This window comes from Patagioenas fasciata, chromosome 1 (assembly GCF_037038585.1).
Source record: "Patagioenas fasciata isolate bPatFas1 chromosome 1, bPatFas1.hap1, whole genome shotgun sequence".
NCBI classification, from domain to species: Eukaryota; Metazoa; Chordata; class Aves; order Columbiformes; family Columbidae; genus Patagioenas; species Patagioenas fasciata.
The window spans coordinates 50,520,241-50,539,619 of NC_092520.1; the positions used below are offsets into that span (position 1 = coordinate 50,520,241).

At 34.4% G+C, this 19,379-nt stretch overlaps 1 protein-coding gene across 4 annotated transcripts; it reads right to left on the bottom strand.

The window, feature by feature from the left end:
* Window positions 1-1,758: 1,758 nt before the first annotated feature.
* Window positions 1,759-19,023, bottom strand: SLITRK6 (SLIT and NTRK like family member 6). 4 transcript variants are annotated; one of them, XR_010652352.2, is made up of 4 exons: window positions 18,498-19,023; window positions 10,340-15,135; window positions 9,011-9,207; window positions 1,759-8,833 (listed from the first exon to the last, which is right to left on the bottom strand). XR_010652352.2 is itself a non-coding variant. In XM_065848633.2 (2 exons), the coding sequence occupies exon 2, from the start codon at window positions 15,119-15,121 to the stop codon at window positions 12,602-12,604; it is 2,520 nt and encodes an 839-aa protein (XP_065704705.1). In that variant the 5' UTR covers window positions 15,122-15,135; window positions 18,498-19,023; the 3' UTR covers window positions 1,759-12,601. The 4 variants fall into 4 exon arrangements, 1 of the variants encoding a protein (XP_065704705.1); XR_011738398.1 differs by lacking the exon at window positions 9,011-9,207; XR_010652257.2 differs by having other exon boundaries at window positions 9,011-15,135.
* Between the last annotated feature and the right edge of the window lie 356 nt (window positions 19,024-19,379).

Below are 19,379 nucleotides of genomic sequence, written 5' to 3' on the forward strand. Positions count from 1 at the left end.
AAATTTTTATTCCATATATTACAAAAAAATACATTTTAAATTGAGTTAGTCTTTGATAAAATACTTAATAGGTATTAGTAAAAATTTCTTCATGGAAAAGATTGTCAGGCATTGGAACAGGCTGCCCAGGGAACCATCAGAATCTCCATCCTTGGAGGTGTTTAAAAGACATGTAGATGACATTTTTAGGGACGAGGTTTAAAGGTGGACTTGACAGTGTTAGATTAATGCTTGAACTCAATAATTTTTGAGGTCTTCTCCAGTCAAAATGATTCTATGATTCTGTAACGGACCAAAGAACTTCTGTATTCCAATTCATGTTTATTAGGAATAAGTAGAAAAACTGATGCATTACTACACTCACATCTTAAGAAGGATTAATAGGTAAACAGGTAGAGAAGCACACACGTGTTCCCAGCAGACAGATGCTAGGAGAACAACTTTTTTTTTTGTCTGTTCCGCCTCAGATTTTTTTTTCTTTTTTTTTTTTTTTTTTTGGTGGTAACAGGAAAAAGAATTATTTTTAGTAAATTTCTCACAGGTAAAGCTGAAGACTTGGTCACAGGACAGTGCTGAGATGGAAATGAAGAAATAATTATGCAACATTAATACAATAAATGGTTTCCTCTTTTATGCTCCACAGCAGTTGGTCTTAAAATAGTAGGAAATCCAAATGTTACCATGTTTAGTTGTGGTTTTATTCTGTAATTCTCCATTCTTTTTTTCAAAGCTGTAAAGAAAGTACTAGTGTCCTCTATAAAAGATAAGTACTAAAGTAGAAAGTGTTTCTTCAGGTTACTAAATTATTTCCTCTCAGATCTTTGAAATATCCACTTGAATATCTATTTTTATATTATTTTAATTGATTGATAATGGGACTACTGACAGTATAGTGGTGACATGGTGTTTCTACTGTAATGAAGTTTCTGTGGTGCAACATGCAAATTGGGCAGAAAAAGAACTAAAATAACTATCTTTGTACAAAAGGTCAATAATAAATTACAGAAAAATCATTGAATTGTCATGATACTTATTCCTTCATATCAAGGAACATTATTAAGTTGTTATGACTTAGATACTTCAAAAAGGAGAAAAGAAAAAAAAAAATCCAAATCCACCTGAAACTTGTTACCTATTCCCTAGCAAACTGAATAAAAAGGACAAGATTTTACACAGAGGCTGACTTTATGTTTTCTTAATAAAACAGAACAAAGAAAAAAGAAGAAAAAAGAAAAATACAATACATTTCTCAGTAGTTACCATGTCTCTTTCTCTTATACCCATGAAATTTTGTCTATACTAGTTAGAATAGAACTGCAGTGAAAGATTTTGATCCGCCACTAGAAGCTACTCCAGGCTGTGGGAATCAGTAGCTTGGCTCTTTCATTCACCATGTGAACACGAACTACATGCTGCAAGTCACCTCCTTCATGATCTCTATAGTAGGTTGGAGTAACCACCTGCTACACATCCTGGAGCAGACACTGCAGAGTCTCACACGCCTGGCAGTCAGTTGGTATAGATGACCCTAGTCAGGTAAGCATTTTAAGAGTCTGGCACTCACGCCTAATAAGTTGCATTCTTGTATTATAATTATGAGAAATGTTTATGTCAGTATACAACACAAATGACTTGTGTTTCACACACAGTTGGTCAAATACAAAAGTTTGAACTTCAACTTTGTTTAGGCTTGTACCAAAACAGTAAAAATAGCAAAATATTTATGAAAATCTGTTCATAAATACGCTCCACTTTAAAAATAAAAAAGTAAATAATTCCTGAAGTCAAGCATTCGATTTCATTTTGTTTGATCCAATGTCAACTGTTACAGCCACTCAAACTCATGTCAGAATTGCCATAATACTCTGCTATCTTGCAGTCTGTATTTCCTACACTCTTATTATTTTTGTTCGGCCAGGCTTTCCAACAGTCAAGCTAGATGGAAAATTGTAAAGATATAATGGAAGGCATTGCTCAATCAATGAAGTTTTTCAACAGTAAAAAATAAAATCATAGGCTCATCTCTTGCTATTTCCATAGAGTTTTATGAAAGATTAGAGGAGGGTAATGTGATAACAGAACAGCCTCACAAACTGAAATATGTAATTATTGATGATTGTGTTCAACTGAAAAAAAAAACAACAAAAAAAAAAATTGCTGTTATTTTTGGAAAAAAAAGTCTTCCTGTGAAAATCTGGGGGTTTTGAAAACACTTAGATGGAAAAGTCTCAGCCAGCTTGAACTATAAGCCCTTTTATTTCCTCCTGCCATATAAACATTGTTATACCTGTTTGTATTGTGATGCTTTTACCTCAAAAGATAAAAGAACCCGAGTAATGATGTACACACTAGTAACTTTATTAAGACCTTAGTCATCTGTTTCATTTTAAAAGCCAAGGATAGAAAGTACACCATTGTCCAGTGATAAGCAGAAACACGTAGAGAGATGTCACCTAAAAAACCACAAATTTATTTGGGTCACAAAGTTATAATATACTAAAACAAAACAAAACAATAGATGGAAAAATAAATAAATAGAAAAAAATAGAAATTAAAATAAGCAAAACACATATTGAAGAGAAATATGTGAGAAGTTATTCAGAGGGCAATGAATCAATACTTGAAATGTTATCTTCTTTCTTTTTCCCTTTTACTTTTCTTAATGGCATTTGTTTGTTTGTTTGTTTGCTTGCTTGCTTGGTTTTACAGTTGTTTTTATTAGTTTTTACTAAAGCACTGTGTTTTTCAGTCCTCTGTTGTGTCTTACTATTAGAAATGAGATTGAGGATTCACTGCAATACTGACAGAAAACAATGTATACCTGTGTGTAAAATCAATTATTTTCCATACCCTGTCAAGGCATTTATTGTCTGAAAAAACTTTGTATGCAGGAGGGAAATTTTCAAATCCTTGTGGAAGTTCGTTGTCATACATAAGTAGAAAACAGTCATATTTTTTATCAACATTAATATAAAATAGTTATGTAAGTGGTGTCTCATTCTCTACTTTTAAACTGTAGGAGTAAGGAACATTTTTGTGTCTATTTCTGAAAGACTTTGACTCTTATGTCTGTGTTTAAGATCAAAGTAACAGATGTTTCATTACATTTTTATGGATGATTCTCTGTGATTATTTTGATCATGTGAATCTTTCACTTCTTCAGGTGGCTAAATAATCACTCTGGTAGAAACACATCCAAGTTTGTACTACACTTCAGAGGTTTAGTTTGCAAGATTAATGTAATATAAAACTATTGTAAAAAAGGAAATTATTAGGAATTTCTATTAAAAATATCCCATTAAAAAGGTCAAGAAAACACTTATGTTATGGCCTTCTTAGGTCAATTCAAAGATCTATTTACTATCCAGTCTCCAAGAATGACTAAAGTACATACCTAGAGAAGAGTATAAGAAAAAGGAAAATATCATTGCATGCATTTTTGCTCTAAATCTGTATGAAAGCATCTAATTTCAGGTAATAGATAACATACAATAGAAGGACTTTTGAACAGATTGATTACTAATTAACAGTAGCATGAAACACTGCACTTAGATCAAAGACGCCTGATATTCTTTCCACTGCTCAGCACTTATATTGCCCATCTCTATATTTCCGTTACAACACACTCTAAATATACACAGAATTTGAAAGTTGAAGAAAAGAGGCATGAGCGATTTTCTGAGATTATCCAAAGTTCAATTAAAAATGAAGATATTTTCGTTTCAGAAAACATATGTGGATCAAAGATCCTTTTAAGTAGCAGCATTGAGTGCTTGCATCACATGTAAAGGAATTAACACGTTTTCTACTATTCATCTATCTTAAAGTGTTGTCATCCTTAGATTTTTGATGGGAAAAAAGGAAGTTACACTTACAGTATTACCTGCAGTGGTTCATGACCCAAAATAAGATTATCATAACCAAGACAATTAACTGATGTGATGATAATCAATGTGTAATCAGTTATCAATAAACACATCTGTGATTATGGGTTTATTGGAAAGAAGTATACTTGCTTCAATCACCAAAGTCTAGAATTTTCATATTAAAAAATTGATTGATATAGCTGCAACTCTGACCATAGCTAAGAGGCAAATGAGCTGAGGAAACAGTAAAAGCTGAACGTACATCCAATACCACCCAGGGAGCAGCACAAATAAACTGAAAGGATAATCTTTACAGGAACATTTGTTAGGTATAGTGATTCTAAATGCTACTTAACTATACTACTTTTTTTTTTTTTTTTAGGAGTATCAAAAGTTCTCCATGAGTAAATTACTGTTGCCAGAAGCACCAGTAAACAAAACAGCAATCCCCAAATCCCTGAATACAAAGCTAAGCAAATTATCATATGATTTTTAACAATCTATTTATATCAAATAGATCCCAGTTTCGGTAAATCAGTTACATTTAGAGATGCACCTTGCTCCAACTGCTGCTTCATAATTTGAAAGATTCGAAGTAGCATTTTATGTAAAACATATTTTTAATTTCAAATGTACATCAGTCATAGCATGATAATTTGGCCTTCTAACAAATAGAATACACAAAGTAAGAACTGCTAAAGCCTGGAAGTTCCTTTGAAAAAGTAAGATTATCACTACATTTGAAATGTGTGAAGAAGTACAACATTAGTATGACAAAAAAAACAAGGTCATTAAATCAACTAGTACAGAAATGGATCACTCTTCAAGAGATTCAGATAATTTCAGCATTTTATTTAGAAATTTGAAATCACCTGCCATGTAAAAAAAAACAAATCAACAAACAAAGAAACAAAACAAAAATAAAACCAATAAAATATACCCCCAAACCCCACTTTTAATAATAAACTCAGGTAACCACAATCTGCATGCATTTTGACCAACATCAGAGAAGTACTGTTTTATTTGATGCAGCATCAATTTTAATGCTTCCCTGTATGTTACAAAAGTTAGCTGGAAAACTTTTATTCCATGACAGAGTTTAGTGATTATTGCCTTTTTCCTTAACTTCATATTTAGGAAGCCTGTGTATAGGAAAATAAACAAACAAACAAACAAAAACAAACAAACAAACAAAAAACCACAAAAAACCCCAAACAACTCTTTGCCCTCAAATTAATTTACAGAATCATATTAGAACCACATATATTTTGCCTGAAGGGGACCTACAGAGACTGTATAGTCTATCCTCCTGCTTTGAGCAGGACTATCGGTTCTTTTAGATCAGCTGTGACTTTGTACAGCAGAGTCCTGAAAATCTCCTGGTTACTAATGTTCCACAGATACTTTGAGTGACATATTTTAGTGCTACACTACCCCTCCTAGTGAAGAAGGTTTTCTTAGTATCCAAATATCTTGTAGGCATTTAGAATTGGTATTGAGCTTTATAACTTATATTGTGATCTTCCTTACATATCTGTTAGAAAAAACAGGAGAAAAAACAGACACATTGCTTTCATTTTTTCAGGAGACACTTCAGGAGAATCTTCAGAATAATTTTAGTGAATTTAACATATAACTGGGCCTTGTACTTAAGAATAGTTACTGGTCTTGTCAAATTCCAGTTCATGCTGGCCAGAAAAAGACGTAGTGCAGCAACACCCCTAAGTTTTTTGCACTGTTTTGTTTTGTTTTGTTTTCTGTATAGATTTTTTTTCAAATAAAACCATAGACCTCTCAGACTATGATGACATATAACTCCAGATACAAAAGATATAGTTCCTTAGCTCTAATGGCCCTTAGATCCGAACATGAATAAAAAATTCAGAAGGCATAATTTTCCTTACAAGATTGCTTTTATATAGGAAAATAGTAAAGCTTCTGTTTATTCTGTGGTCATTTTTATAAATAAAAATAATCACAGAATCTGAGCCTGCAAGAAGTCCGCTTGACTTTAGATGACATTTCAGTGCTTAGAGCAGTTAAGAGATTTCAGCCTACGATAAACATTTACTTTAGAATCTATAGAACATGATTCAGCTTTCATAATATCATGTATGGCAGCAAGAATATAACTAACCTCAGCACAGCTTTTCCCTTCAGGAAATCTGAATGTATCAGTGGTCAGTAGAAAACAACGCCACCTCCCCCAGTCTCTCCTGAAGTGATATATTACGTAAAGACACACAGCATATGAGGCAGTTAACATCTTTATCTCTTAATCTTCATTTCATGAGAACACATGGAATCATTTACCTTTTGTGAACAGTGGAATCTAAATGCTACATTTTGTCTTTATTAAAGTTTCACGTTCGTTCCTAAATCATATGATAAAATATTGTGGAATATTGAACTCAGGCCAGATTAAAACAGCAATCTAAATCTTTAACTGTAGCTCAAACGCTCTTTCTCTATAGCACACGATCTTAGAGGTTTTTCACTGTCCTCCAAGTATCCAAAGATCAAGGGTGTCTACATGCCCATAAACTTGCCCAGAATTGGCAGCCTGGAATCTTGCATCTTATCAGGTTTCATAAAGATTTGAGAGGATCTTTGGAGTCTGATCTAGCAGATGTATTCAAAGGATATTTGACACACAGGGTCTTTTGAAACAGTGCAGTTGCAACAACCTTCTATTTACAAAAGAACAAGATTGCAGAGACTGCTAGTTAGGCCCATCATTTCTGTTAAGAATGTCATGCATTTAGTTGTTCTAAGTCTGAACTTCTTACATAATTTCATCTTATATGAACTGTGTAACCATACTGTACCACAGGAATAGGAATCTGTAATATTCTTCTCCCAAAGTGTATTTAACAAAGATACAAAATAATTCATCTTCTTGTTTTTTCTCCTTGCCCAGGAAACATGGGGTTTTTTGCATAGCACACTGCACGGTTTCAGCAGGGAAAGGTAGGGAGAATATCAGATTCTATTTGAGAGTATTATTATCTTTTTTTAAAATGTCTTAATATGGAACCATTTAATATGTGTTTAACTCAAATATGTGTCATTATGGAAGTGCTACATTGGCTTTGAATTAAAAAGAAATGCAGAAAGGCTGAGATGTCTCTTAATTTAAAACTAAAAATAATACTTTTATGAGCTAATAGAATAAATTTTATAGTTTATTTTAAAGTGCAAGTTTATACTAACATTCCATAGGATTTATGCATATATAAAAGGTTTCAGACTTCTTTCTGTTTGAACAATTAATTATCTGCTCTTCTGTATTTTGTTTGGTAATTAAGTACAACAGAAATAATGTAAAAAAAATGTTAACTTCTCAAACAATTCATCCTAAAATGAAATAATCTGGATTAATCAATTTACAAAGGCAAACAACTGAAGTTACAATAGATAACATTTCTCTTTGAAATATGAAACCAAATTTTTTCTTCTTTTCTGTATTAACTCATTTCATTGTGTGAACCAGAAGTAATATTAGGAGTGGAAGTAGTCCTCCAGTAGTAATAGAAGGAACATACTGTGAGTATTTACAAAGTCTTAAAACACAAAACTTTGGTAAATGTTTTATAAAATGTGCTGTGCACATGTACTTGTACTCCATCTTGGTGAAGCTGAATAATAATAACAATAATAAAAAAAAAGTTCCTCATCACATCTTGCTTTCATAGAGTTGATCAGCATCTGGCATTTTACTTTCTTCCTTGGGGTTAGCTGCTTTCCATTAGACTGTGGCTCTTAAGAATTTGTTCTGTTGTGTCAAAAAGCTAAAGCTGACTGTTAGGAGATGTGCAGGAAGAAAACACCATGCTATATATTTTCAATATGGTGATTAACTTCCCCATATTGGTTCCAGCCACAGTTCACTTCTGCGTCAAGGAACAAAAGATCCTTAAACAAGTTCAAGAATATAATAAATTTCATAAAATCAAAAAATGACAGGTCTTTTGACTTACAACACAAGATCAGTAATAGATCCATCTTCCCTGTCTCAAATCCAACAGGGTGAGACAAACATCACGTCCAAGAGGAACTGACCACTGAAGGCAATGCACAAAATGCAAAACCTCTCCAAGGACTAGGTTTCAATTGCAACAGTAGATTGTATTGCCAGAGGGCTGTCTATTGCTGAACAGAACTTGTCCAAGATGGAAATCCCTTAATGACAAATAAAGTACTCTCTGTTGGGGACCACAAGAGAAAAGTACCACTCTTCAGAAAGTTTCTCAGCTGATCTTTTGAATTACAACAAATGTTTTATTTTTGTCATGATGATTTCAGTGCACCTATGTGAAACTTGCAGATTGTTTTGCTGTGGCTGATAAAGTATATTGCTGTAGACAATGACATCCTCAGAACGATAATCCAGAATCCCTTGTGATGATGAATTTGAGATTCAGTCTCCATTTTTTCCCTTGCCACTATTACTTTGAAATAATATTTTATTTATGTTAAATCCTCTTTTTCATTAACACACCAGACATTGACCTTTATATGATTGTTTTCTGTCCCAGTCAAATTTATCTTTTCAGTTTAGCATATGATACAATTAATGATCTCTTTGTAGGTAAGTAGGTGGTACATTGTAAACATCCTCTATTTGGGATCACACTGGGGACTTCTTTGTCAGGCAAGGAGGGGCCAAAACCTGGTCCTCAGATTCCAATCAGAGAAGCAATGACTGCAGGTGTAAAAGTTTTGGATTCCAATCTACACATCACTGACAAAAATTATGAACTCATTTTCAGTCTGGAATTTGGTTACAGAAAGTTTGATCTGTCATTCTAATGGAGAAGAATATAAAATATTGGACCATTTCTGAATAGTCGAATACCCTAACTTATATGTAAATTTACAAATTTTGTTGGAAGAGCTTTTGGGGGCTGGAGATGGTTGGAGAGGCATCACTGCAGGTAATATATTCAAGTATCAGTACTAAAAGTCTGAAAGAAAAATAAAGAGAAATATGTTTGCCTTTTATGAAGCTGAAAATATGAAAACAGTTTAAAATTAAAAAGTGCAATATAGTACTATAATATCTGTTTATTTAGAGAACAGGCTATAGTGTTAAAGTATTTTCTTCACTCTAATGTGAGGGGAAAAATAGGAGTGTTGGTTACCTTAAGGTACCCTAACAACAACACAGCTGCCATGTACATCAGTGTGCTTGATGAAGCACTGTTCTCTCACTCAAACTATCATGCTGACAGGAGAAAAGTGGATCCACTTTGTTGCAGACTGTCAAACATGCTTTGCCTTCCAACCTCTGTTATTCTAGGTAAGTGAAATGTATCAAACCACTCAACTGGGTCTGCCACTGGAAGAAAAGAAAAAAAAAATGGAGAGAATACGGATGTAAGAAAATACCCCTCTCAACTTTCCTCAAACACCAATTACATTAAGGACACCTTTCTAGTTATTATAAAGAAAGTGTTCCAAGAAACTTTTAGAAACAACTGTTGCATCATTCTTTCTTTGTATGTGATACCTTCCATATTTTTATCAGCAGATACTGATATTCTTCAGCTGAAGAATAATCATATAAGGCCATATTCTTATGCCATTTTGTTATGGCAATACAAAGTTTCCTCATAACTGGAAAATCACTGTCTGAGAATGTTATTAAAGGTAAGGCTACAGGCAGATCCCTCTCTCCACATCATGCAGACTGTCATTATGTGGCTGTCTAATACAGACAGATGATAGGGAAGTGGATGACGTGATACATTCTAGTGATTCCTGGATACTACAAAATTACTTGCAGTGTTAAAAACTACCAAAGAGCACACTTAGCCTTCTGTAATGAATGACGTGAATCTCCCTGTTGAGGGAAAGCTAAAAGATAAATCTCTCTTTAATTCTGCTGAGTGATGCTCTGATTGAGCTGCACAACTGAGTCACTTTGACATGAATTTAGCTGACTCTTCTTTCTGATGCTTTGAGACTGCAACAAAGAAGAATATTTTGCCACATAGTTGTCCTCAATATTCTGCCAAGTAACTGTTCGCAGCTAAACAAAGTGACATCTGTGTATGTGGCAGTTGTCTTTAGTCTGAAGCTATTTCTCTTAAATCTAAGCCTGAGGGTCTGAATCATAATTTCCCTGAATCATGCCAGTTGCAGGGTATTACTTTACTGCCCATTTTTTACTGTTGGAAATAACTACTGAAATGAAAGACACTGAAATACTCAACTTTGATATCAAACGCCATGTGCATTTTTTTTTTTTCATCTACACTAATTTGACATCTCTAAAAATTCAAAAAAAGAACAGTATGAGCAGGTCTGGTTCAAAATTCAAAGATTTCTAGTGTCACTTCATTGATTAATTTCAAATTTTCACTGGATCTGAATTATTTCCAATAATAAAGTTAGATTTTTTTCTGTGTGAAACTAAATTGTTTAAATGTAGGCCTCTAGCGTAAGTTTAATGAGCTAAGCCATCCCACCTGAGCTCTGGGTGCTCCTCCAGATCAAGGCATAGGTTTCCATAGGTTGTATGGCATGTCCATGAAGCCCATTCACATGTCTTGAGTATGCAAGGACAGTTAAAATAACACTAAATACCAAAGTTAATGTAAAGTTAATGAAGCAGCATTTTCCCTTTTGTCTCACTCTTACCTCCACATGTACCTTAGCATTATCTTTACTTGTCCAGAATAAAGATAGTAATGAAACCAGTATGTTCTCACCAGATTTACCCTTCCTAATCCTCCTAAATACACAGGTTTTCTGAACTATATTATTCTCCATCATAAAAAGAGAAAAAACTTATTTTCTAATAACTGACATTTTGATTTTTGGAAGCCAACAAGTTTGAATTCCATAGCAAATTGATAACACCTCAAAAATATTAATAAGGAAGTTCAATTGTTAACAGAGATTCGTGGTCAGATTCTATATTACAGAAATTAGTATAGCACCATTAAAGTCATTGTCTCTACATGAATTTGACAGAATTTAGAATCCAACTTTTGTATGTATATAGGGAAATTTTCTGCCAGAAACTTATGTACAAAGAATATGAAGAACTCACATCGGTATATACAAATAGGTAAGACATCAACAGTAATACGAACTAAATAATATGTATTTTTACTTTGAGTTTATCAAGACTTCAGTGCTAAGTTTAGCATACATATGCAGACCTAGTAATTAAGCTGATCGTTTGCTCTACAAATAGAAATTAGGAAAAAAAGTTCATGCATAGACAGTTTACAAAAGATTTGCTTAGAAGAAAATAAATGCAGGTCAGAATTTGTGTTTTGGCACCATGTCAGTCATGCACAGAAATTGTATGGCCTTACTGCATTCTGGACAAGATGCTTCTGTTCACATAACAAAAGTGAGAAGCATTGTGTTTCATTCCCAAACAGTACTAAAATTGCGCATGCAGAAGTTACTGCCTTCTTTAAAAAGTGATCTTTAAGAAAAAGACATTTTAAAAAAAAACTTTATTTCCTCCTAATTGATAGACAGCAGTTCCTTGATTTTCTTGAAAGGCAGCCAGGAATAAGTTTTTTCTTTTCTTGTGAATTAAAAAAAAAAAATACAAAATTATACAGAATAGTAAATATAAATCTAGAGAGAATTCATTGCAAAAATAAACCTGCAGTGTTCTACTTTTTTTTACCTACTTTCCCACAACACTTTATTTTCTTCTAATTTCAGAAAATACAACATATCTTTGTACAAACAGCTAAATAGTATTATTCTTCCCTATGAGTGTATTGTTGCAGTTATTCTGTCTGGCAGTTGCTTTTGGGTGGTGGGAAAGGACCTGTATTTGCACTTGGAAGTTCCTAGCCACAGCAAACTCGTTTCCTCCAGGAATATTTAAAGCCAGAACAGAAATTACTTTTATATATATATATATATATGTATAATATAAAATCAAACTTATTAAACACAGTAACATATTTATAGCTGATACTCAGTAGCTTTTCAAATTGCCCAGGATTATGAGTTGAAACACCAGTGATGCACAATATTTTATAGCAGCAGCTCAGTAAGATTGTCCAAACTTAGGTAAAGCTATCAGATAAAGTAGCAAAAGGCTTACTTGTTTCTTCACTGAAGATGTTGGGTAAACATAGTTACATATTTTTCCTTCCACATACTAATACAGAATGCACATGATGAATTTCTGAGTAAAATACTTAAATATTTTTCAGGCTCTGGGTGCACATAGAGATTTTTTTTTTTTAACTGACATTTAGTATGATGACATTTCAACTCCTTTTTTATTATATGGGTATGTTAGGTGTAGTTGTAGGCAACAGTCATGTATGCAGTGCATATACTAATCTAAACAATACACTCACATTGTAACTACAAACACAGGTGCTTTTTTAAAAAAAATATCTGAGGGGAAAAAAGAAAGAGTAAAGGTAAAAAATATTTTTCTATAGCTTGGGTACAGAACAGAGAGTGTCATACACACCTTTTTAAAAGGTTGAGGAATATTGCAATAAGCAATCTTCCTCCCACAGTTCAATCACACATAGTTTCATGTTTACTTGGGATGATACATATTGCCTGCACACAACCCAATGGCTTCCCACAGTGATCCCTGAGGTTTTTTTTGCTAGGATTACTGCTGTGCTTACGTTCTGACTGTTGACATGTTATTATAAGGCACTTTTATTTACAACAGTTCCAACTTAAAATAGAATTACAGGAATTCAGCCTCAGCTCAATGTATTATCACTTCATGTTTGCTGCTCCAGGACTTCCAAGTAGTCAGGCTCAGCATGTAAATTAGCTTTGAGTTCAAAATATTCATTTTTAGTTTGTTCTAGAAAAACCTTTCTTGGCCTGGAGTACATGAGTGTCTCCATTAGCTTCAGCTCCTCATGTGTTCCAGGATAATGAACTTCCACGTCAGGTTGGAGCTGGACAATATTTTTTCTTAGGTACTCTGTGATCCCTAGTTGCTGTAGTTCTCTCTCTTTTTCAAGAATGTTTCTGTACAAGCAGCTGGCATCCTGAAAAGACAGAAATTCAGCAGATTGATTTGTAGCCTTATATTTGACATTTGGACCTGTAAGAGGTGAACTGTTCTCTCTTTCCAGGAGACTTCGGCGGAGATGTTTGGAATCAACTTCCTTCTCACTTCCCTCCTCCAGCTGCTCAGTGTGCTTAGGGCTGAAGGATGGGCTGCGATAGACCTGAACCATGGGAGTAACCATATGTTGCTCATAGAGAGTTGCAGCTGGGCGTTCGGTGGTGTGGTGTGTTGTCTTATGCCCATACATGCTGTACTGAAGGTGAACTGGGCTACTGTCCCTCATTTGTTCATCTGCTTGTTTCTTTTTACATCTTCGTCGCCGATGAAGAACAAGAACAACTATTCCTGCTGCACAAAATACAATAGTTATAAACACAATTAGAAGTCCTAATATTAGAACAGAAAGTGGGACAACATCTGTAAGAGATCGCAGGATAGAGTCTGCAGTGTTGGTAGTAGTAGGAGAAGTTGTCACTACTACAAAACTGGCATGAGTTGGTAGGACAGGGCTGTTTATCAAACCTGGACACAAGACTTCACTGTTCAGGGATTTCAGTTCTTTTTTTGCTAGGTGTCCAGGAGATTTACAAAAAATATCACCCATCATTGTATTCTTACTCAGTTTTTGTATCCATTTTTGCAACCCAACTGAATCACACGTGCAGTCCCAGGGGTTGTCTTCAAGTTCAATTTGTACCAGCATGTCCAGTTCATCCAAGACATTGCTCACAGGCAAATGAGCAAATTGGTTTGTTTTCAGATTTAATCTGGCAAGTGGAACACCTGAAAAGATATGGGCTGGCAAAGTCTGCAGAAGGTTGTTATTTAAGTAGAGGACTTTAAGTTTTGGCATTGCATTAAATGTTCCTGGCAAAACTTCTTTGATGGCATTATATTCAAGGTACAAGTATTCAAGGTGCTGAAGGCCAAGAAAAAGACTCTGACTTAACTTTGTAAGATGATTGCCATTAAGATATAATTTCTGCAGTCTAGTCAGATTCATAAAGGATCCTTCCTCAAGGACTTCAATGCGATTGTTTCCTAGGTGAAGCATTTCCAGGCTGTCATAGTCCACAAGATCTGATTTCAGTAATGTCTGAATAATGTTCCCAGCTAGAATAAGCTTTTTAGGGTTTGGAGGAGGGGGTCCTAAATCAGACAAGCTTTCAATATTTCGCTCCTGGCAGTGCATGAGAACTCCTGAGAGCATATGGCTGGTGCAGTGACAGGGGATGGGACAATAGATTCCCGGAAACTGAGTAGTAGGCTTTGAAGTATGGAGCACTAAACTTGGTTCTTTAGTAGGAGCTTTCAGGATAGGAAACACCCTAGTTGATAGGTGACTATCACTGATAGAGGTGGTTACAACCAAGGGGAGTGACCCTGAAGGATCTTCAAGTTCATTGACAGGATGAGTGGGACAAAGTGTTTCTTTTTTCAATCGACTTAAGATGCTGCCTTTGATAACTGGAGGACTATTGCATACAATATCACCTATTATTGACTGAGGAGGCATGTTTTCTAGCCATATCTTCAGCTGCAACAAATCACAGTTACAGGTCCATTTGTTGTCTTCCAACTGAAGGTCCAGTATTCTACCAATGTGTTCCAAAAAGCCAACATAGGGAAGAGTCTGTAACTGATTTCCCCGAAGATCTAAATGGGTCAATGGGACAAAACGAAATACATTTGGAGGAAGATACTCAATGGCATTATCATTCAAAATAAGCACTTTAAGCCTGTTGAGCTTGCTAAAGGCACTTGCTTCAATCACTGTGATGAAATTGTTGTCTGCTTGAAGAAACTCTAAATTTTCCAATCCATTAAATGTATCTTCTTTAAGTGTTTCTAAAGAATTGTGATTTATATGAAGTTGCTTAAGAAGGCTGAGACCATTGAAAGCCCCAGGCTCAATATCTGCAATATTATTAAAACCCAGATGTAGAGAGATAGCATTAACAAGGCCAGAGAAATCATTCATGTGTAACATAGTCAGACCGTTGTTCAAGAGATTAAGATGGAAAGGCCGTGATGGTGGGACATTTATTTCTGATACCATCTTGATGCCTCTTTCTTCACAGTTTATAATCATGGTATCATCCTTTTCTTCACAGGAACACAAACTCTGACAAGATCCTCTGACTGAAGAAAAAGAAGGCTGTGACTGGAAAGAATCAGATGCAACCACAACTGAGTATAGAATAACAATCCAGAGCTTCATCTTGCCAGCAGCTTCTACATAAAACATAAAAAAAAAAAAAAAAAAAAAAAAAGGAATAGAGTCATGATTTCACAGGGTTGGTGTTGTGGGTTTTTTTGAGGTTTTGTTTGTTGGTTTGGTTTGGTTTTGGGTTTTTGTTTGATGGCTTTTTTTTTTTTTTTTTTCTGGGCCAGAGGGAGCAATAACCATTCCTAGTACCTGTCATTGTGCTACCTCAGCTTTCAAACAATATTGTATTGTGTTAAACAGTTGAATGATTTTCTGAGTAGAGAAAAATATATTTAGTTTAATGTTTTAATCAATAAACACAGTCATAAGGGGAATGCTTCAGTACTTTCATGCTAATACACTAAAGTAGGAGACAATCAGGAACATGTTGTCTTTACCTCTATGTCATATAGAATGTTTTGCCAGAGGACAGCAGTAACAAGTTACTGCCCTGAGCTACTTATATTAAGGTTAATATAATATTTTGGATCATTGCTTTGTGTCACCACATAGCACTGCAAGTTTTAAGAGTACTTTGCTAAGTTCAGCTTAATGTCGTCCAGCTGCTGAAGAAAAGAAATAAGATTTGGTTTGATGCAACAATGTGTTGTGAGCAAAAGCACATGCAGTCAGGGTATAGGGAATCTCTCATTTGGTTCTGCACTATGTATGTAAATTAAAAGGCAATTCCTCTGCAATCCTTGTACTCCCAAAATTAAAAGGAAGTAGAAAAAAATCATTATTTTTACTTAAATTTCAATGCATATGTTATAGGTTGTGGACATATAGTGAAAGTGGGAACACAGCACATAGCAGTGTAATATGTTTGCATATAATACACACATAAAATAATCATGTACAATATGAAAATAAAAAATAAGAGAGAACTGACAATGCAGTATATGTCAGAAGAAATAGGTAGGAAAGGTGCAAACATGCTTTATTTTAGATTGATTATTAGACTCCTTCCAATTATTATAATCATTAATTACTGCAAAAATTCTGAAATGAAAATGGAACTAACTGTACTTTACAAGTTAAAAGTGATCACTGATATCCTTCATATGTTATGTAACCAAAATTATCATCTATCAGGCTGATCTTGAACTTTGCAATACCTGATAAATGCACCATTACAGTACTATTACGGAGTCACAAGCAGAATTTACATCTTGAAGTCAAGCATTTATCATTGGTTTGAATTAATTTATGCTACACTCCATTTGAAGATTCTCTTTTTCTTTCTGTCAAGGCTGTCTAATTAGCAAGAACGATGGTAATTCTTGATATATGAGATGGAGTGGAATTGTCGTTTCTAATCTTAATTTCCACAATTCCTAAAAAGAAAACCAAAACAAACAAAAAACTTACAATGGAGTTGATAATTTAAAAGACAGTTTTTTTGAGGGGTGTAATATTGATTCTAGGACTGAACTAAGCAGGTTTCTTAAGTAATCCATCTACTAAAGGTCACCCGATATTTCAAAGTAAGCTATTGAAATATGGAGCACAGAAAGTCACTACACAATTAACCATGTCAGCTGTTAATTTCTGAGAGATTAGAACCTTTTACAAGTATCTATTCAATTACATGCATAAACATTCTTATAGTGTGGACATATTGACATCTAATCAATACATATTTTAATTATCAGGTACCTTTGTGACTAAGAACACCATTTCTCAAAGCTTCCCTTAAAATGGATTGCAAAGATTTATACACAAAGGCATTTAAGTGCTGTGGCATGAGTACACACACACATACACACAGAGAAAAGCAACAACAGCAAATGTGTACACAGTGAATTATGTTTTTCCCCATTAGTAGTTCCTGGTAAGTGGGAGTAGCTGTCTGAGTTTAGAAGTAGTAAGTGCAACTCACAGTGGAGAAAAAGTGTCCCTAAAAATATGACCTTTTATCTTTGTTTCAGTAGAACAAATAATTTTGTTGTTTCATATAACACTAATTGAACTCCAGCTGTATATGTTTAATATATTTTTATTTAAGTTTGTTTTCCCAAGAAGTGTTAGACAAAAGACAACTTGTCAAGGTGCATTTTTGAAGTATGCAGAATAACTGTAGCATATTATGCTAGACATTTATTCTTGCTTTACATGAATCTATATCCTTTTCAGTGACCCAAGGTAAAAAATGCAGGCTCTTGACACAGATGCTAGCTTCAAACCTACAGCATGACTCATTACACTTTATTTCTGTACACTTGTCCTCTGTAGGAATTCCAGCTACAATCTATATTAAATTCAAACTGCATTTACAAAGGCCCTGAGCAAAATTAACTGAAAAAAAAAAAAAACCAAAAAAAAACCAACAAATCCAAAAAGCATTTTGCATTCTGGACCATATTGAGAAATTAGGTTACAAAAATGAAAGCCCTCCTCTCAGAGATGAAAGTAACGACATTTGTAACCAATTGGAAACCATTCCCATTTTAATCATCAACATACTTCTGTGGACAACACTGCCAGAACTCTCATAAACATATACACACAAAAAAAATTGATAGGAGAATGGTATTATTTTTTCCTTTTCTTTTTTTTTTTTTTTTTTTTTTTTTGTCTGAATGCTCAGGAATATGTAATGAATCTCTCAGTGGGATACAACTGTAAAATAAAAACTGCTTCCAAGTAACAGATTATCAGCATTTAACTGAAAGAATTCACAAGAAAATTAAATTTAATTTATAACACTTGACAAATCTGACCTTTCTCTGTTTCATGTGGTGAGATTTTTCAGCAAATTCTACGTTGTAACTTAAGTTTGTTGGTTTTATCTGCTTTCATGTAAGTCATTACTAACTGAATACTGTAACTAAGCTTTTTGCAGTAGGAATTCTAACACTAAAAATGTTACAAAGGCAACATCAAATACTTTCAGAAGTAGTCACTTTATAGCAAAGGCATCACATACTTGACAAGTAACACTCAGTGTGTTTTTAAAACATTGAAATAGCTTGTTTCATGTTACAGTTTTGTTTGTTTGGTTGTTTTAATTCAGCTATTTTAAAAAGTGCATATTGAAGACTTTCAAAGCCTCAGACTGAGAACTGGCAATTTCTAAAAGCCTTTGGGATTGTTTATTAAATTCTGAAGGGAATCACAGTCAGATGTTTCTTTCACTTCAAGAAATAAAACAAACACTCATTCCTCTCCCCTCAAGGGATCTGAAATCAGCATTTCATTAATACACACATTCTACACAGTTGGCAGTTTGAATAAATGCACCTGGCAGACTGTTTGAAACACAGTGTAAACTGCCATCATTTAACATAGAAGTTATACAAAGTCATGCAGAAAAATAAATTCAACTGGTACTGAGAAATAAACTTCTCATATGCTAAGCTAATTAACTAACTGGAATCCTTCTTACCTGTATAGCAGTTACACTCCCTGAAACGCTCAGTAATGCACTGTTGGAACAGCTGTTTCAATGCGATGTAATTTTTCCCTGGGAAAAATGCACACTTCCTTCTGAGTTTCACTTTGCTGCAAGCTCTAGTAATGCTACAGCTCCATAAAGTTAAAATCCTTGTTCAGAAGACAAAGTACAAAGCGTTCAATTGAAAAAAATCTTCCAGGCAGCATGCATATTAGACCATCCTGTAAGCTGTTGTCCTTTTTCCTCAATTAAAATTCACAGCATACTTCACAGCTATGCTGAGTTTTCTGCATATAGTTAACTGTTTGCAAGCATTTGGAAGCTGTAAACAAACAAGATGCTCAGCAGAGCTTGACTTGATCACTTGGTTTGTCAGATTTTTAGATCCAAGCTGCTTCTGTGTTTTCTCTGCTCTTTCTAGTCTCTCTTGTTAGCTCAGTTTGTTATTAGTCAGACTGCCAGGGGCTGGGAGGTAGGCGTAAATAAAGAGACTTCTTGGCTTTTGACTCAGCCTTTAAGCCCTTCCCCACTAGAGAGCTTTAATCTGCCAGTGTCATTTAATACGAGATACAGCTCCACCTTGAGACAGATCAGCTCCTCCTCCTGCTGCAATTTCTCTCATTTTTTCCCTCATCCTAGTGAACCTCAGAAAGTAAAATTCAGCTAAATATCCTCTAGATTGCTTAAGATAGGTTAATGGCTGATTTTGCAAAACAGTAAACATCTACTGCAGCTCTTGCAGTTTGTTCTCTTGAGCAGATCTTGTATTTAGTTTATATTTACAAATGCTTGCTTTAGAAACTGAAAGCATTCCAGACCAAATACACTGTTCAAACTGCACCACAAGGGAAACCTTGTCCTCTGGAAAATACG

Excerpts from the sequence above, each read along its gene's own strand:
- SLITRK6 (XM_065848633.2), bottom strand. The coding sequence starts at position 15,121 with ATGAAGCTCTGGATTGTTATTCTATACTCAGTTGTGGTTGCATCTGAT.